Source organism: Geotrypetes seraphini, chromosome 19 (genome assembly GCF_902459505.1).
Source record: "Geotrypetes seraphini chromosome 19, aGeoSer1.1, whole genome shotgun sequence".
In the NCBI taxonomy this organism is placed as follows: Eukaryota; Metazoa; Chordata; class Amphibia; order Gymnophiona; family Dermophiidae; genus Geotrypetes; species Geotrypetes seraphini.
This window is the reverse complement of record NC_047102.1, coordinates 33,814,426-33,833,779: the sequence shown is the minus strand read 5'-3', so window position 1 is coordinate 33,833,779 and position 19,354 is coordinate 33,814,426. Positions and strand designations below refer to the sequence as shown.

General features: G+C 41.5%; 1 protein-coding gene across 1 annotated transcript in view; it reads left to right on the top strand.

Moving 5' to 3' along the window:
- LOC117352357 (mucin-5B-like) overlaps positions 1-18,766 on the top strand; it is a 133,121-nt gene extending 114,355 nt beyond the window's left edge. The window contains exons 33-40 of the mRNA XM_033928789.1: positions 1,848-1,976; positions 4,879-4,977; positions 9,899-10,024; positions 10,902-11,000; positions 11,344-11,469; positions 13,823-13,868; positions 13,981-14,092; positions 17,606-18,766. Coding sequence (XP_033784680.1) covers positions 1,848-1,976; positions 4,879-4,977; positions 9,899-10,024; positions 10,902-11,000; positions 11,344-11,469; positions 13,823-13,868; positions 13,981-14,092; positions 17,606-17,843 — 975 coding nt within the window. The 3' untranslated portion in view covers positions 17,844-18,766. The remainder of the gene's footprint in view (positions 1-1,847; positions 1,977-4,878; positions 4,978-9,898; positions 10,025-10,901; positions 11,001-11,343; positions 11,470-13,822; positions 13,869-13,980; positions 14,093-17,605) is intronic.
- The last annotated feature ends 588 nt before the right edge of the window (positions 18,767-19,354 follow it).

Genomic DNA, 19,354 nt, shown 5'->3' with positions numbered 1-19,354 from the left:
GCTGCTGATGCCTTATAATCCTTCTTGGACCTCATGGCCTGCCCATCAATTTCAGCTGGTAATGCCATGTCTTCACCAAGTTTACTGACAAAATCTTTTGAAGACCCATTTTTCTTCTGGAGGCTATTTTCATGGATGTGGCTCTGAGGAAAGGGATGTTACCAGCAGTGTTCCCGCTAAGCTGCGCTGGCGTGCGCTGGCGCACAAAATATTACATCGCAGCGCACAAGTTTCACGTCACAGCGCACACTCGAGCGGAGGTGAGAGGAAGCGGCGGCGGTCTGCCCTGATCGCCTAAGATGCAGCAGCGGCGGCATCCCCGTAATTTACGGGGATCATGAAAGGAGCCGCCGCTGCTGCATCTTAGGCGATCAGGGCAGACCGCCGCCGCTTCCTCTCACCTCCGCTCGAGTGTGCGCTGTGACGTGAAACTTGTGCGCTGCGATGTAATATTTTGTGCGCCAGCGCAGCTTAGCGGGAACACTGGTTACCAGTGGTGTGCCTTAAGGTTCTGTTCTTGGGCCTGTTCTTTTTAACATTTTTATAAGCAATATTGCTTAAGGGCTGTCAGGTAAGATTTGCCTCTTTGCAGATGATACCAAGATCTGCAACAGAGTAGACACTTCGGATGGTGTGAATAACATGAAGAAAGACCTAGCAAAGCTTGAAAAATGGTCTGAAATTTGGCAGCTAAAATTTAATACTAAGAAATGCAAGGTCATGCACTTGGGCTGCAAAAACCCGAGGGAATGGGGTGAAGAACTTATGTGCACGACAGAAGAGCGAGACTTGGGTGTGATTATATGTGATGATCTTAAGGTGGCCAAACAGTTGAAAAGGTGACAATAAAAGCTAGAAGGATGCTAGGGTGCTTAGGGAGAGGTATGGCCAGTAGGAAAAATGAGGTTTTGAGGCTCCTCTATAAGACTTTGGTGAGACCTCATTTAGAATATTGTGTACAATTCTGGAGGCCGCACCTTCAAAAAGATATAAAAAGGATTGAGTCGGTTCAGAGGAAGGCTACTAAAATGGTGTGTGGTCTTCGTGATAAGGCGTATGGGGACAGACTTAAAGATCTCAATCTGTATACTTTGGAGGAAAGGCGGGAGAGGGGAGATATGATAGAGATATTTAAATAGCTATGTGGCGTAAATTCACATGAGTCGAGTCTCTTTCATTTGAAAGGAAGCTCTGGAATGAGAGGGCATAGGATGAAGTTAAGAGGTGATAGGCTCAGGAGTAATCTAAGGAAATACTTTTTTACAGAAAGGGTGGTAGATGCATGGAACAGTCTTTTGTAAGAAGTGGTGGAGACAGAGAATGTGTCTAAATTCAAGAGAGCATGGGACAGGCACATGGTATTTAGAGAGATGAAGAGATAATGGTTACTGCGGATGGGCAGACTGGATGGGCCATTTGGCCTTTATCTGTCATCGTGTTTCTAGTTCTACTTTGGCATGATACAGCTTTGACAGCATTGATGGGACAATGCTATGGGGCTTGAAAATATTTACTTTTACTTCTCTTTTCTTTCCCTATTGTTGCAGTTCCTTTTTGACATGTGTTTTTATTCCTATATTATTATGGTACCCCACGCTTGGATGGCTCTCCCTAAGTGGTTTATTAAATAAAATCAACCTGAACCTGAAACCATGTTGTTACTATGTTTTTCCTTGTCTTGTTCTTAGACCTTCTACAGTCTCTTTCAAAGTCCTTTATCTCTACTGGTCTCTTCACTAGCTTTGATCAGACTGTTCTCTTAGTCCATGCATCAGATTTGATTTATAATTTTGGAAGATGCAGCAAAATTTTACTCAATATATATGTCATTTCCCTGATTTCTCTAGGCTGGAATGTCTATTCCGACCACCAAAGAAAGCTGTGAGGAGTGTCACTGTACTTATGAAATGGATCCAAAAACGAAACTTAATCTTGTCAAGTGTAAGCCCATCACTTGTCAGACAGATTGCTCACTGGTGAGTTCCATTTTTAATTTTGAAATATGGGCCAACTAGCAGACAACCACAAAATATTATGTAGGTCCCAGTATTTGCCCTTCCTCCCCTACAAATTCTCTTTCTCCCCCTCCCCTCCACATAATCTCTCTCTCTTCCCTCCCTCTCCCCCACCTGGCACTATCTTGCTATCTACACCCCTCCTCTTTGGCACCTGCAGTTCCCAGGGCTCATCTGTTCATATGGAATTGCAGGCACCCCAGCTCTATAACCACCAGTAGTCTAAGCCATGTTAATGAGATGTACCTTGTACTCCAGCATTAGAACCAGCCTGTTTTACCACTTTTCCTCCTCTTTTCTTATTTTGGGGATAAGTTGTTTTGAATTTGATGTTTTCTAATTGTATATATATGGGAAATGTACATTTCAAAAAGTAGAATCAGAATAAAAAGAAAACGATTGGATAGCTGTGAACAAGGGATTTAACCGATTGGCGGCAGTTTTCAGCCAGTTAAAATGTTTTGAACGATGGCTGGAATGTTTCTGTTTCTTACGCTTCCCTATTCTATAATGGCTTATGGGCACACCTAAGCTGTTATGGAATACTAATGCAAAGCCGCTTTGGTGCACCAAACTTTAAGCATGCCAACATATGTCATGAAAATGGCTGGTATAAGTTGGCACCTAAGTGTGTCATCCAAATGCACATAACTGATCATATTCCATAAGTTGCATGCATTGTTTAGTGACATAGCCATGCTCCACCCAAACGCATGTTCCCTTGTGGTTGCACGCTAAATGAATTGAACACACCTGTTACAGAATAATACCCAGCACTTATGTGTGTTAACACCAAACACCACAAAACTGATAGGCGCCCAAAAGATAGGCGCTGAGGAGTGTGACGCATAATGCTTCTTGATCTTCACTTAGGTGCCATTTATAGACTCATGCTTGGCGGCGCCTAAGTTGAACTTAAGTGCCAGTAGGCATCAAAATCTTAGGTGCGCCCTATTTATGCCAGGGTTTTCTTAGCATAAATACCGGTGCATTAGTCCAATTTAGATGCCTAGAAGCAAAACATGCTCAAGATCCACTCTGAATCCTGTCCACTTTCTGGTAGGTACCTTGGGCTAGGCACTTACCCAACACTAGTAGGCCCTTAGGGGCAGATTCTGTATAGGACGCCAGTCTCGGAAGTGACTGAGAATCGCACGTCGGCCTCGTATACAGAGTCATGTCTGCCCTAATGGACAAATGCCTAACCCCGCCTAACCGCCCTGATTCTCTAACTCAGGGGAGTCAAACTCAGTCACATTAAGGGGCCGAAATCCAAAACACAGGCTAAGTCGCAGGCCAGACCCCGCCCAGTCTCCGCCCCAGATCCCGCCCCCATAATAGTACTAATTGTAACACAATTTTTCCGTTCATTTTTCATATACACACACACACACAAAAAACAATATAATCTTATTAACAATACGTAATGGGTAACCACAAACTTAAACTACACAAAGCACACTGTATGCTTTTCAACATTCATTCCTACCAGAACACAGATAACCCCTATGCAAATATGGGACCACAAATGAAAAGTACTAATATAAACAAACAAACCCTAAGAGGCAACACTCTGTATGCGGTCCAACCCCCAGAGAAAAAGAAACAAATGCATTTCTTCCTGAACAGTGCAAAATATAGACAGCGGATGTAAATTCTCTAAACTGACACAATTCAATCACTAAATTGAAAATAAAATCATTCCCCCTATCTTAATTGTTTCCCTCCCTCTATGCTGTGCCTCAACTAGGTGCCTCCCTCAGGCGGGTGTCTTACCTTCTTGTCTGCTGCCGCCTGGCTGTTTTATGTGGCCTGTGGTGCAATGCGGCATTGTCGTTACTGCCCCTGGTGTTATCTTCTGGCCGGCTCCCTCCTCCTCACTGCCGCTGTGTGCACAAAACCGCGGGTGGCAGCTCCTAGCGCATCCCAAGCCTCTATCTGGAAGCATTCCCTCTGATGTTGTGACATCAGGAGAGAAGGCTTCTGGTTCAGGCGCAGGATGCGTATAGGAGCCACCGCCCACGGCTTTGTGCACATTGCACAAGTGAGGAGGAGGGAGCCGACCAGAAGATAACATTGGGGGTGGTAATGAAAATGCCGCATCGTACCGTGGGCCACATAAAATGGCCAGGCTGGCCAGATTGACACCTGTGCTCTAACCAATGCCCAGGTCACAGGTACAGGTTTGAAAATTGCTCCTGCCTGTCATCAACTGATCGTGGCAAGGGAAAATCCCCCTGCTGCGCTCAGCTGAATGGCTGTGGGAAGGAGGTTCAGGGACAGGAGGAAGTGAACATTCCTCCTGACAGGGAACTTCGTGGTGGTGGTGGGTGCAGCTCAGCTGATCATGGCAGGAGGATTTCCTTTCCACGATCAGCTCAGTGGTTGTGTCTATTTGAAATTTTGCTGGCCTACATATCAGGCATTTCTCACGGCCCTAGGGAGACGCCTAGCCATTTAAGCTCACCCATGGCCACTTCCGGGTGAAACCACGCCCACACCCAACCTTGGGCAATCTAAAGTGTCCCTAAGCATCTACCTCAACTGTGACAAATGCCTATAGTATAGGTGGCCAGACTCAGGGTTTTTTTGTTTTTCTTAGAAAACATGCATCCCAATTGGCTGGTTAGACAGCGGTAGTACACTTACTGCCACAAACAATCAGGATGCCGTTCATAGAATCAATTCCTTACTTTACATGTTTGGTTCAGCACCAAACATAAATATGTCGTTTCAGTATTGACTATATATATATGCAGAAGGAGAACAAGAGAGAAAGGGAGGCAAAATATGGAATCTATTCTTATTGACCTGACATGCTATCCTTTGTGTCTTCCTCCCCTGCCGCCATTTTAAAACACAGGGTTTTGAGTACAAGGAGAAAGCTGGCCAGTGCTGTGGAGAATGTGTTCAGGTGGCATGTGTAAGGAAAATGGAGGATAACACCACTCAAGTAATCCAGGTACTTTTGACTTTTGGTATGGAGCTCTGCCCTGTAGAAATGGGCATCATTGAATAGGTCAGAGATACTTTCTTAGGAAACTTGTAAGCACTGTGATGTAGAAGCTAATGCTGAAGAATCATGGAGAAAATAGTGTCCCAGGCAAAGCTACTTTCAGCATCCCCCTTCCCTTTTATAGTCGTGTGACCTTTGACTCAAGGGTGATGTAGCACCCTTTTCTCTGCCCTGGTACCCAGAGCAGTTGGCTTTGATTCCACCATTTGCAACAGCCCCATTTTGCAAGCTGTAGGACTGACTAATTCTCATTATAATGTAATGTAATTTATTTCTTATATACAGCTAAACTCCGTTAGGATTCTACACTTGCTGCTTGACTTTCCCCTATAAGCATATAAGTGACAGGGGTTAACATTCAAATATATATATATACATTCAAATATATATATAAGTGACTGGGGTTAACATTCATATATATACACACACATATGAGGGTCATTTAATAAATAACGCACACTATATTTTTCAATATAGTTTCCCTACTTTGCAATGACTCAGTTCCAACGTCTGGGAAGCTTCATTATTTCATCCAAGACACTGTTTTTTTTCAGTTGCCGACTGGCTCAGGTAACGGCGGAAGAAAGCTGTTTCAAAGATGCAAAATAATGTCCACGCATAAGTTGATTCAACTTTGGATAAAGATCGAAGTCTGGTGGACTCATGTTAGGACTGTCTGGACTGTAGGGAAGCATGAGATAACACCTCCCAGCCATATTCGCGTAGTTTTACAATGACGACACTCCATATGTGCGGGCCAGTGTTGTCATGAAGAATATGTGGCCCAGCCAAGAGCAACTGAGGTCGGTTTTTGTGTATTTTTCTGCACATTTTTTGGAAAAAAAAATCACAATAATACACTGCTGTGATACTTCTTCCACATGGAACTTTGTCTGTGATGATGATGCCTTCATGATCATAAGCAAAAATCATCATTTGTTTGACTTTTGATTGAGCTCTTCTAAATTTTTTGGTTATGGGGAAGATGGAGATCTCCACTGGTTAGACTGTGATTTCAGCTCTTGCTCAAAGTCTCTGACCCACTCCCTACAGTCCAGACATTAGTCCACCAGACTTCGACCTTTTTCCAAAGTTGAAACAACCTATGCGTGGACATTGTTTTTCATATCTGGAATAGCTTTCTTCCACCGTTACCTGAGCCATTCGGCAACTGAACAAAAATGAGCAGCCAATGGCACAATGAAGCAAGCCTCCTGCCATCAGCCTGCTCCAGAAGTCTTTCTGCAGCTTCTAGCCAAGGTGGGAAGAAGAAGTGCTGTGGAAGGAACACTTCCGGGGCAGGCCAATGGTGGGAGGCTGGCTTTGTTGTACCATTGGCTGCCCAAAGATTTTAAATTTCAGTGGTGGGTAGGTGATAGATGGGGGAGTTGGGAACTGGGGACAGGTTGTACTGTATGATCCAGCTGAGAGGGAAGGGCTGGGGTTGGGAATGATGGAAGGACATGCTGCATGGGCTACGTGGGGAGGGAGGTGGGAAAGTAAGAAGAACAGATGCTGCACGGGCAGAGATGTGTTTGGGAAGGACAGAGGCTGCACAGGCTGGAGGTTAAGAAAATTATTGGACATAGGTGTGTGGAGTGGGAGGGAAAGAGATGGTATACATGGGGAAGAGGAAAAATTGTTGGAGAGGAAAGAGGGAGAAATGTTACACTGGGAGGGAGGATAGACGACTCAAAGAAAGGAGAGATGTCAGATTCCAGAGTAGGGTGATGGAAGGAGGGAAGAGAGAGATATCAGACCACTGGAATAGGAAGGAGAGAGAGAAAGATTCCAGACTAAGGATTGGAAGGGAAGAAGGGGAGAGAGGGATAGTAATATAGTAGATGACAGCAGATAAAGACCCGAATGGTCCATCCAGTCTGCCCAACCTGATTCAATTTAAATTTTTTTTATTTTTTCTTCTTAGCTATTTCTGGGCAAGAATCCAAAGTTTTACCTAGTACTGTGCTTGGGTTCCAACTGCCTAAATCTCCTTTAAAACCTACTCCAGCCCATCTACACCCTCCCAGCCATTGAAGCCCTCCCCATCCCATCCTCCCTCAAACGGTCATATACAGACACAGACCTTGCAAGTCTGCCCAATACTGTCCTTAGTTCAATATTTAATATTATTTTCTGATTCTAAATCCTCTGTGTTCATCCCACGCTTCTTTGAACTCAGTCACAGTTTTACTCTCCACCACCTCTCTCGGGAGCGCATTCCAGGCATCCACCATCCTCTCCGTAAAGTAGAACTTCCTAACATTGCCTTTGAATTTACCAGTCCTCAACCCCAAATTATGTCCTCTGGTTTTACCATTTTCCTTTCTCTGGAAAAGATTTTGTTCTACGTTAATACCCTTCAAGTATTTGAACGTCTGAATCATATCTCCCCTGTCTCTCCTTTCCTCTAGGGTATACATATTCAGGGCTTCCAGTCTCTCCTCATATGTCTTCTTGCGCAAACCTACTATAATTTTCATCGCCCTCCTCTGGACCGCCTCAAGTCTTCTTACGTCCTTCGCCAGATACGGTCTCCAAAACTGAACACAATATTCCAAGTGGGGCCTTACCAATGACCTGTACAGGGGCATCAACACCTTCTTCCTTCTACTGGCTACGTCTCTCTTTATACAGCCCAGCATCCATTTGGCAGCAGCCACTGCCTTGTCACACTGTTTTTTCACCTTTAGATCTTCGGACACTATCACCCCAAGGTCCCTCTCCCCATCCGTGCATATCAGCTTCTCTCCTCCCAGCATATATGGTTCCTTCCGATTATTATTCCCCAAATGCATTACTTTGCATTTCTTTGCATTGAATTTTAGTTGCCAGGCATTAGACCATTCCTCTAACTTTTGCAGATCCTTTTTCATATTTTCCACTCCCTCTTCGGTGTCTACTCTGTTACAAATCTTGGTATCATATGCAAAAAGGCACACTTTTCCTTCTAACCCTTCAGCAATGTCTCTCACAAACATATTGAACAGGATTTGCCCCAGCACCAAACCCTGAGGGACTCCACTACTCACCTTTCCTTCCTTCGAGCGACTTCCATTAACCACCACCCTCTGGCGTCTTTCCAACAGCCAGTTTCTAACCCAGTTCACCACTTTGGGTCCTAACTTCAACCCTTCAAGTTTATTCAAGAGCCTCCTATGAGGAACGGTATCAAAGGCTTTGCTGAAATCTAAGTAAATTGCATCTAGTGCATGTCCTCCTTCCAGCTCTCCGGTCACCCAATCAAAAAATTCAATCGGGTTTGTTTGGCACGATTTACCTTTTGTAAAGCCATGTTGCCTCGGATCCTGTAACCTATTAGATTCAAGGAAGTGCACTATCCTTTCTTTCAGCAACGCTTCCATTATTTTTCCAACAACCGAAGTGAGGCTCACCGGCCTGTAGTTTCCAGCTTCATCCCTGTGACCACTTTTATGAATAGGGACCACATCCGCTCTCCTCCAATCCCCAGGAATCACTCCTGTCTCCAGAGATTTGTTGAACAAGTCTTTAATAGGACTCGCCAGAACCTCTCTGAGCTCCCTTAGTATCCTGGGATGGATCCCGTCTGGTCCCATTGCTTTGTTTTTCAAGTTGCTCATAAACACCCTCCTCCGTGAATGGCGCAGAATCTACTCCATTTTCTCGTGTAACTTTGCTAGACAATCTCGGTCCTTCTCCAGGATTTTCTTCTGTGAACACAGAACAGAAGTATTTGTTTAGCACATTTGTTTTTTTCCTCATCACTCTCCACATGTTCCCAGCATCTTTCAGCCTAGCAATTCCATTTTTTATCTTCCTCCTTTCACTAATATATCAGAAAAAATTTTTGTCTCCCTTTTTTACATTTTTAGCCATTTGTTCTTCCGCCTGATGTATCTCTCTCTTGGCTTCTTTCAGTTTCACCCTGTAGTTCTTTCTGCACTCCTCTTCTTGGTTTTTTTTATATTTCATGAATGCCAACTCTTTCGCCTTTATTTTCTCCGCCACTATTTTGGAGAACCATATCGGCTTCCTTTTTCTCTTGTTTTTATTGATTTTCTTCACATAAAGGAACGTAGCCATTTTTATCGCTCCTTTCAGCTTAGACCACTGTCTTTCCACTTCTCTTATGTCCTCCCATCCTAACAGCTCTTTCTTCAGGTACTCTCCCATTGCATTAAAGTCCATATGTTTCAAATCTAGGACTTTTAAGTATCGTGCGGCCATTCTCCACTTTAGCCGTCATCTCAAACCAAACCATTTGATAATTGCTACTTCCCAGGTGAGCACCCACTCGAACATTAAAAATACTCTCTCCATTTGTGAGGACCAGATCCAATATCGCTTTTTCCCTTGTGGATTCCATCACTATTTGTCTGAGCAGAGCCTCTTGAAAGGCATCCATAATCTCCCTACTTCTTTTCGAATCCGCAGACAGAACATTCCAGTCCGCATCCGGCAGGTTGAAATCTCCCAACAGCAGAACCTTCTCTTTCCTTCCAAACTTTTGGATATCCACAATCAGATCCTTATCTATTTACTGCGATTGAGTCGGAGGTCTGTAGATTACACCCACATAGATAGAAGTTCCATCTTCTCTTTTCAGAGCGATCCATAAGCTCTTCAGCACATTTAAATATTTAAAAGCCTTCAAATGTTATATGAAGATATTATTAGAGAAACTTGCCCAGTATTGATGAGAGGGGTTTTTTTTGTGTTTTGTTCTATTTTGAAAGAATTGCCCCCTCAAGTGGACTGTAATTTAAAATCCCCGCCACCTCACTTTTGTAGAATCTAGTCCATTCTACCTTCATATTAGAGACTTTTACCATATATGTGTGTTTAATTCGACATATTTTCAAAGTTATTACATTTTTAATTTCAGCCTGGAGCCACTTGGTATGACTCAGATACTAACTGCAGCTACTACTCGTGTAACAAAGTTGAAGACGACTTTGTTTTGATGGTCGTGTGGATGGCATGCGAAGTCAAACCTAATGACTGCAAGTCTGTATGTTTATTTTGTATAAAATATCAATTTTGATTGCATTTTAAGTATGAAAGAGCTGACTTTCAAAATTAAAGGTTTTTTTTCTAGGAGTAGTATAATGTTTGTTCAGTGGGTTGAAAACCGGGTTAACCAGATTAAAATCCCACTACAACTCCATATGATGTTATGCTAATGCAATCTTATATCCCAGGAGTAGGGAACTCCGGTTCTCAAGAGCCGTATTCCAGTCGGGTTTTCATGATTTCCCCAATGAATATGCATGAGATCTATTTGCATGCACTGCTTTCAATGCATATTCATTGGGGAAATCCTTAAAACCCAACTGGAATACGGCTCTTGAGGACCGGAGTTCCCTACTCCTGTTATATCCTGTCAAATCCTCGCAAATCGGAGTTCTAGGCAGGTTATAAGCAGCATATCACTATATAGAATTATAAATAGAAGCATACGTACTATATAGAATTATACATAAAATTATACCTGCAATGTAAGATATGGCAACTAAAACTGTAAGTAACCATTAAGATTGTCATTCTATAGACAAAGTCTGAGTCTCTTAAAGCCCCTAACAGGGACTTCTTGGTGGCCTGACTCAGGGTTTTTTTGGTTTTCTTACAAAACATGCATCCCAATTGGCTGGTTAGACAGCGGTAGTACACTTACTGCCACAAACAATCAGGATGCCGTTCATAGAATCAGTTCCTTACTTTACATGATTGGTTCAGCACCAAACATAAATATGTCGTTTCAATATTGACTATATATATATGCAGAAGGAGAGCAAGAGAGAAAGGGAGGCAAAATATGGAATCTATTCTTATTGACCTGACATGCTATCCTTTGTGTCTTCCTCCCCTGCCGCCATTTTAAAACACAGGGTTTTGAGTACAAGGAGAAAGCTGGCCAGTGCTGTGGAGAATGTGTTCAGGTGGCATGTGTAAGGGAAATGGAGGATAACACCACTCAAGTAATCCAGGTACTTTTGACTTTTGGTATGGAGCTCTGCCCTGTAGAAATGGGCATCATTGAAAAGGTCAGAGATACTTTCTTAGGAAACTTGTAAGCACTGTGATGTAGAAGCTAATGCTGAAGAATCATGGAGAAAATAGTGTCCCAGGCAAAGCTACTTTCAGCATCCCCTTTCCCTTTTATAGTCGTGTGACCTTTGACTCAAGGGTGATGTAGCACCCTTTTCTCTGCCCTGGTACCCAGAGCAGTTGGCTTTGCTCCCACCATTTGCAACAGCCCCATTTTGAAAGCTATAGGACTGACTAATTTAATTCGGCATATTTTCAAAGTTATTACATTTTTAATTTCAGCCTGGAGCCACTTGGTATGACTCGGATACTAACTGCAGCTACTACTCGTGTAACAAAGTTGACAACAACTTTGTTGTGGTGATCTCGGACATAGTATGCACCTTCAAACCTGATGACTGCAAGTCTGTATGTTTATTTTGTATAAAATTTCATTTCTGATTGCATTTTAAGTATGAAAGTGCTGACTTTCAAAATTAAAGGTTTTTTCTAAGGAGAAGCATAATGTTTGGGCAGAGGGATGAAAACCGGGTTAACCAGATTCAAATCCCACTACTACTCCATATGATGATACTAGACGACAATTTATTTTTTTCTATTACGGCCCCTCAAGTTTAGAACTCTCTTCCTATCTATTTGAGAGAAGGACACAACCTTGATAAATTTAAGACTAATTTAAAAACATTTCTTTTTAAAGATGCTTTTGATTGATAGTTTTCCCTCTTGGATTTAGTTATTAAGTTGATTTTGATTATGAAATTTTGCATCCCCCTACCTTGTGTTTTTTCCCCTGACTATTCTATTTTTAATATTTTGTAGTTCAATTCCCTTTTTCTTGTCTGTAAAGTTTGTTAATAGTCCTGTTTGATTTTAAGTTTATGTTTACTCCTTAATACTGTAATTTTAATGTTTATTATTTATGTTCATCGCTTTGAAGTGTGATTAAGCGATTAATCAAAAACACTAATAAATTTGAAACTTGTTATGTTAATGCAATCTTATATCCTGTCAAATCCTCGCAAATCGGAGTTCTAGGCAGGTTACAAACAGCATATCACTATATAAAATTATACATAGAATCATACATGCTACATAGAGTTATACATAAAATTATACCTATAATGTAAGATATGGCAACTAAAACTGTAAGTAAGCACTAAGATTGTCATTCTATAGAGTACATTTTATTACAAAGTCTGAGTCTCTTAAAGCCCCTAACAGGGACTTCTTGAAAAGCCATCTTGGGCAAGTGATTTAGGTCTTTATTTTAAAAGCTGTTTGTGCTATGGATATGCATAATCCAGTATTTGCACATGTATATTGCATGTACAACCAAATCTTTGTTTTAGAACGCTGCAGTATACTAGTTCAAATCACAGATATGAGGACATTGCAAGAGGGTGTGGTCTGGGCATGTTTTGGGTGAGTCTAGGGCGGAGCTAATAGATACATTTCAGAAAGGGAATGCATGGTTTTGTCTGCTCTCAGGGATGTCTGGATTATAAAAAGTTGCTTGTTTTGTGCAGCCTCCTCAACCTCCCAATGTTTATTTTTGTTCCCTTCTGAAGGAGATAGTGGGAAAATGTAATTGGGTGCTGTATCAGCTTGGGGAGACATAAACATAAAATGACATATGTACACGTGTGTGTGCCTGTACATACAGTCCAGAACTTGTAGGTGTTCTATCCATCAACCAGAAGGTGGAGATAGACCCCCAATATTCAGCCGGTGATGGTTAGTGTTTTTTTAAAAATCCTTACCATTTCCAGCTACAATCTAGTGTACTGAGGGTGGGGCAGTGAGGGTGGTGCACACTCCAGGTGCAGGCAGTGGGGGGGGGGGGGGGAGGGGGGTGCGTTGTGCAGTTGCACACAGCTGTCACCTCCACCAGTCCTGCCCCCTTTGACATCAGTTTCCTATTTTGGGGCAGGGACTGTTCCATTCACCCCCCTCACTGCCTGAAGGTGCGCATGCGCGCGTGTGTATGTGTGGGTGCTCTAGTTGGAGGAATGCATAGCACTGCGTATATCTAGAAGTGCTATAGAAATGATAAGTAGGAGGAGGAGGAGGAGGAGGTATTCTGCTAATTAGGTAGCTACATGAACCCCCTAATATTTAGTGCTAGACCATGTCCTAAATATTGAGAGCTAATCTTAGGCAGGCTGGTCACCAGTGCTTATGTGGAACCAGGTTTTTTTTTTCTTATTTTCCTCCTCTAAATTTAGGGTGCGTCTTATGGTCAGGTGCGTCTTATGGAGAGAAAAATATGGTACATACACACACACAGATACATCCGATTTTATATCTATAGTTGTGCCTCATTACAAAAGTGTGACGTGCTAGTGAAAAACTAAACACAGATTTGAAATCAGCATGAAAAATGCTACAAAACCCACCAAACATTAACTCTGATGAAAATCATGTGTTGACCTGTGTTACCAAAATGATTAGCAAACAGAAATGTTTTTAGGGTTTTTTGAAAAGCTTGAAAGGAACGTGGACCCCTTAACGTTAACAGGTAGGCCATTCCAAAATTCTGTCGGTTTGAAAATAAAAGAGTTGCTGAATATCCAAACAGATTTTATTCCCTTAAATGATGGAAAAGAGAGTTTGAAACGTTGGGTAATTCTGGCAAAATGGGCTCATACCAGCCCATATGCTATCATTCATTCTTTTTACGTAGCTATATTCAGAACTCTGTGTTTCACATGTTTAGCTTCTACTCACTACTATTTTGTTCTTCATCTTCATTTCTTTAAAGGGAACCATTGTAATGAGCGAAGATGGGTGCTGTATGAAATGCATAAGTGAGTACAACTAATTCTCTACACCAAGCTAAATGCAAACAAAATATATGATTTATGTTTTATTTGATGTGCTGAAATGCAATAATGCATTTCCCATTTTATTTCACTACAGATCCAACAGTATCTTGCAATGTTGAGAACTCATCAACGGTTCTGAGGAAGGGTGAATGTGAGGCTACTGTTGTTTTGGCCTATTGTGAAGGAGTCTGTAAAACTTACTCCATGTAAGTGGTGGCAGATCAATTGCATTATAGCCATAGTAGAAGGGGTGGGGAAAATGCCATTTACATCTACATATACAAGGGGAGGGGCTAATTTTATAATGGGACATATGTGAGAAGTCTAAAAAGGTACCTATTTTTAGTCTACTTTATAAAAGCTAAAGCCCAAACTTCCCCACTACAGAGCTGGGACAGCTGAGATGGGTTAGAGAGGTCCTATTGGGCTTTATTTAAAGATAAGCACTGCAAACACATAGCACAGACCCCCCACACACTACCCCAGTGATTACCAACCACCCCCCAACCCCCATAAAAATTTTATTCACAACTTTAAATTACAGCCTCCAGACCTTCATCACCTGGCCGCCTGGCATAGGAAAGCCTAGTCGTCCAGCCCAGAGGCGGCTTAAGTTGTCTTGGGGATGGGTTAGGGACCCATAGAGAGGAGGACCCATGCCCATAAGCCCCTGTAATCATTGCATTGATACTGAAACATGTGCACTGCCCTATACACCCCCAAACCCCTTTTTTATTGGCATACTAGCTGATGCCCCGGCGTTGCACGGATATTTAATTATAGCAATAACACTGTAAATGGATTCAAATAAAGATACTTTATAGTGGTGAATGAAATTATTTTTTTACAGCTTTATAAAAAGTACAATATTCAAATTATAAAGTGAAATATTTGACAAAATGAATACAATACAACTAACACAAAACTTGATTATAAACAACATTTTTAGTTTCACCTCCAGGAGCAAGAACATATAAATTCTTGGGTGAACCCACCCTTGAGCAAGCAACATAGAGTTGTCCATGGGAAAAACAGGGGGATCTTAAATCCACTCCACAGTATGTAATAGTCTGTCCCTGTGATTGTGATAGAGAATGCAAGTCTCACTGGAATTTGCAATCTCTTAAACTGAAAAGGAAGATCTGTTGGAATAAGTGGCATCCAAAAGTTTCAGTATTGATTTAAACAACTCAATATGTGGAAACTCAGGTTGAAAAGAAACTCCATGCAGTTTTTTCCCGGTTCAGAATGGAACCTGTGTTCCTAGTTCAGCATATGTGAGTACTCATGTAATGTAATAACATTATGAACTGGAGTACATGAAGTAAACAGTTACAAACACAGTTAGAACATACAAACTCTATATGTATGGTGTCCGTGGTAGAATAGAAACGATGTCCCTAGTGGTTATAGTGTCATAGAAAGTGTTTTATAGTTGGAATTACTGTGAGAATGGCAGCTTTTTACATTTTGTCCATTGACATGAATGGGTGAAATCTGATTTTCTGTTTGTAGCTCCGCCCACGTGTGCAGGTGGGCCGCGAGACCCCCAGAACATATCACCCCAGATAGTGAGGGATCTGCATACCAAGTTTCGTTCAAATCGGTCAAGCCGTTTTTGCGTGATCGCGGCACATACACACACACATACATACACACATACATACCTTCAATTTTATATATATAGAGAGATAAGTGGCTCTTGCAGCCATAAGGGCTATTGGGGTGGTAGATAAGTGGGTCTAGGGAATTCTGGAGGTGGTTTGGGGGGCTCACCGTCACCTATAAGGAAGCTGTAGTGAGGAGAAGCCATGGCACCCTTTTTGTGAAGTTCACAGCAGTGCCCTGTAAGGTACCCCACTATTTAGATGCCATGTCTGGGTGTGCAGTCCATCACTTTGCAGACCCCTCCCACGTCCAACAGGGCTTGTTCTAGGCGTTTTTGAATTTGATGGAAAGTTGGACGGAAATGTGGTATAAAGATGGACGATTTAGGGGCTTGGACGATCAGATTAGCAGGACATATAATTAGACGATTTTTGAAAGTAACAAAAAGTTGGACGTATCTTTAAAAAATGTGTCTTAGGCTTTTTTTAACTTTGGACGACTTGCGATATGGACGTAAACAGACTTAGACGTCCCTTCCGATTATGCCCCTCTATTATTTTAAGTGCTGTGATTTACTACAAAACTTATATAAACCTTTACCTTTAAAAATATCCTATCACTAAAATATAAAAGCCTCATGTTAAATCTACTAATAAAAGCAGGTAATTCATGTAAATATGCTACTGATCGATTGTATTCAATTCTACACTGAAATCTAACAAACCAACTTCATAAAGATAATGAATGGAAAATAGAGAACAAGACAAAAAACAAATCATAGAAAAGGTTTCCAATCAGTGTTCAAATTGAGTCCGTTTGGTTCTATAGACTTGAGCATGTAAGTCCATCTTGTCTCTTTCTGAAGTAATTTGTTCTTTCTATTGCTTCCTCTTTTGTTCAGTGCCACATGATCTATGGCCAAACATTTCAAAGTCTTCAAATTTATGTTGATGTAACATGCAATGTTCTACCAGTGGTTCTGTAATCCTAGAACATTTGTTGACCCAAGAGCTTTTTTAAAAAAGAATTATGGAACATACTTAAAGGGTATTAACGTAGAACAAAATCTTTTCCAGAGAAAGGAAAATGGTAAAACCAGAGGACATAATTTGAGGTTGAGGGGTGGTAGATTCAGGGGCAATGTTAGGAAATTCTACTTTACGGAGAGGGTGGTGGATGCCTGGAATGCGCTCCCGAGAGAGGTGGTGGAGAGTAAAACTGTGACTGAGTTCAAAGAAGCGTGGGATGAACACAGAAGATTTAGAATCAGAAAATAATATTAAAGATTGAACTAGGCCAGTTACTGGGCAGACTTGTACGGTCTGTGTCTGTACATGGCCGTTTGGAGGAGGATGGGCAGGGGAGGGCTTCAATGGCTGGGAGGGTGTAGATGGGCTGGAGTAAGTCTTAACATAGATTTTGGCAGTTGGAACCCAAGCACAGTACCGGGTAAAGCTTTGGATTCTCGCCCAGAAATAGCTAAGAAGAAAAAAAAAAAAAAAAAAAATTTAAATTGAATCAGGTTGGGCAGACTGGATGGACCATTCGGGTCTTTATCTGCCGTCATCTACTATGTTACTAACAGCTTATCTCCATTTAATATTAACTGATTATATCGCACAAAAGTTGCTAATTTTCAGCACTGGCTGCCTAAGTTTAGTGGTCAAATTGGGCTGCGTAAATAGCAAGCCTATCTTTGGCCACTGTAACTTAACCAGCCAGCGCTGAAAATTAATTTTGCTGGATAAATTTGAGGTGGCCATAAATAAACTAGATATTCAATGCAAGTTACTGGACATGGCCCAACACTGAATATCCACAGAGTCACTGCAGACCATGGGAGTTAGTTGGCCTACCTCCTGTGGTCTGAATATAGGCCAGTGTGTATTTTTTTGAAATATTCTCCAAAGGTTTTCAGTTTAGAAGCACCTTAAAGACCTGAGTTAGTTCTATTTATATAATATGACATAGAGTAATTGTTCTTTACCCTGGACTATCCTATGGAAAACTTAGCTGGCATCGCTACCCTCCATATTTAGAAACAGAATTTTTCTAATAAATCTGAAAGCATTTTTGGCTTTGTTTTTCCTTTACTTTTTTGTCCTATAAAGGTACTCAAATAAAACAAACGAGATGGAGCACAAATGCACTTGTTGCCAGGAGCTGAAGGTTAGCAAGAAAGAGGTGCAGCTGAGCTGTCCAGATGGAAGCAGCGTTGGATACTCCTACATTTCCGTGGACGAGTGTGGCTGTAAAGACACTGTGTGTGTTCTGGACAAAGGCACTCGGCAGTCAAACCCGCAAGAAGCGACAAGGAGAAGAAGATCCTCAAGATGGATCGAAAATTAATTAGAATCGTCGTTGGGTGACCAAAATATTTTGTACATTTGCTAAAAATGTCTATGCTTCCTGCTCATAGTTCAGCTTCTGCTATTACGATAGTTGTAAGATATTTGAAATGGACTCGCTGTCTGTGGAGATGAGAGGAACTGGGCAAATAAAACATTAACCAGCAAATCGATTGTGGTCAAATGCAAACTTTGGATTGGTCTCAGCCCCCCCCTTCGAGGGCTGGGGACGTAACATTTTGTTCAATATGGGGGGACTGTCATTTCAAACAACACAGATCTGCACATATTTCTCTGATATTTGTGATAGTCTACATGCTTTTCCCCTACCAAGTCAGTCCCAGAAAATGATGGCCAACAATTCCTTTGAGTCAGAGCTACACCTGAATGTTACGAGCGCTTCCAGCAAAGAAGCACAACAATTATAGAAAATCCACAGACTGAGACTTTGCCTTCTATGTCCTGTATATTGTCTAGAATTCAAGGATAACATTGATTGTTGGTAATATTTGATGACTTCCATGTTGAAGATTATATTTTCTTTAGAGGCTGGGATGGGGAGGAAGTGATTTCAAATGTAGCGGAAAACTTCTGTAGCATAGTCTGTGTTTGCAAGATGCAAGAAGCATTTGTAACAATGCAGATCTTGGTCAGACTATTTGCATAATATATTATTGGCATATTATTACTGCGAAAGGCTTTCTTAACGGGTATATACCTAAAATGATAATATGAGTTTACGCCTAGTCAACCAAGCTGATATTTATAGAAAATGTGTTTAATTTTTTTGCTAATGTCTCTGTTTATGACATTCCTAGGATTTGAGTTTGGGAAGAGGCGGCCATGTTTTCCATTACTTGATATTTTCATCTTGTCTTGATATTTGCATCTTACATCCATCAATAAATTTTCAGCATCATCAAATTCTTGGCTCTGGAAGTGTAATGTTTCAAGTTACTTTCTATTTTCGCATTGGGTACTTTTAAAAAAATTTTCAGTTATAAAGCTGTAATGGCACAATTTCCTGCATCATTTTCTGGAACAGCTTTAGTTGACAATTAAGATAAATGAACATAAGAACATAACATTTGCCGCTGCTGGATCAGACCAGTGGTCCATCGTGTCCAGCAGTCCGCTCATGCGGCGGCCCTTAGATCAAAGACCAGTGCCCTAATGGATTTCAGTAAGGCAGAAAAAATAGCATACACATACTAATTTCTAAGCATCTTTAAAAATTCTTAATAGGTAGGTAGAAAAATAGATTGGGTAGCACTTTCTGTAAATAATATTAGAGCAATTCACATGTAGATGTTGTGGTACCTAGGCAGTGGCCTAGGGCAGTGTTTCTCAACTCAGTCCTGGAATCCCCCCTTGCCAGTCAGGTTTTCAGGATATCTAAAATGAATCTGCATAAACTGGATTTGCATACACTGTCTCCATTATATGCAAATTTCTTTCATGCATAGTCATTGTGGATATCTAGAAAACCTGACTGGCAAGGGGGGACTCCAG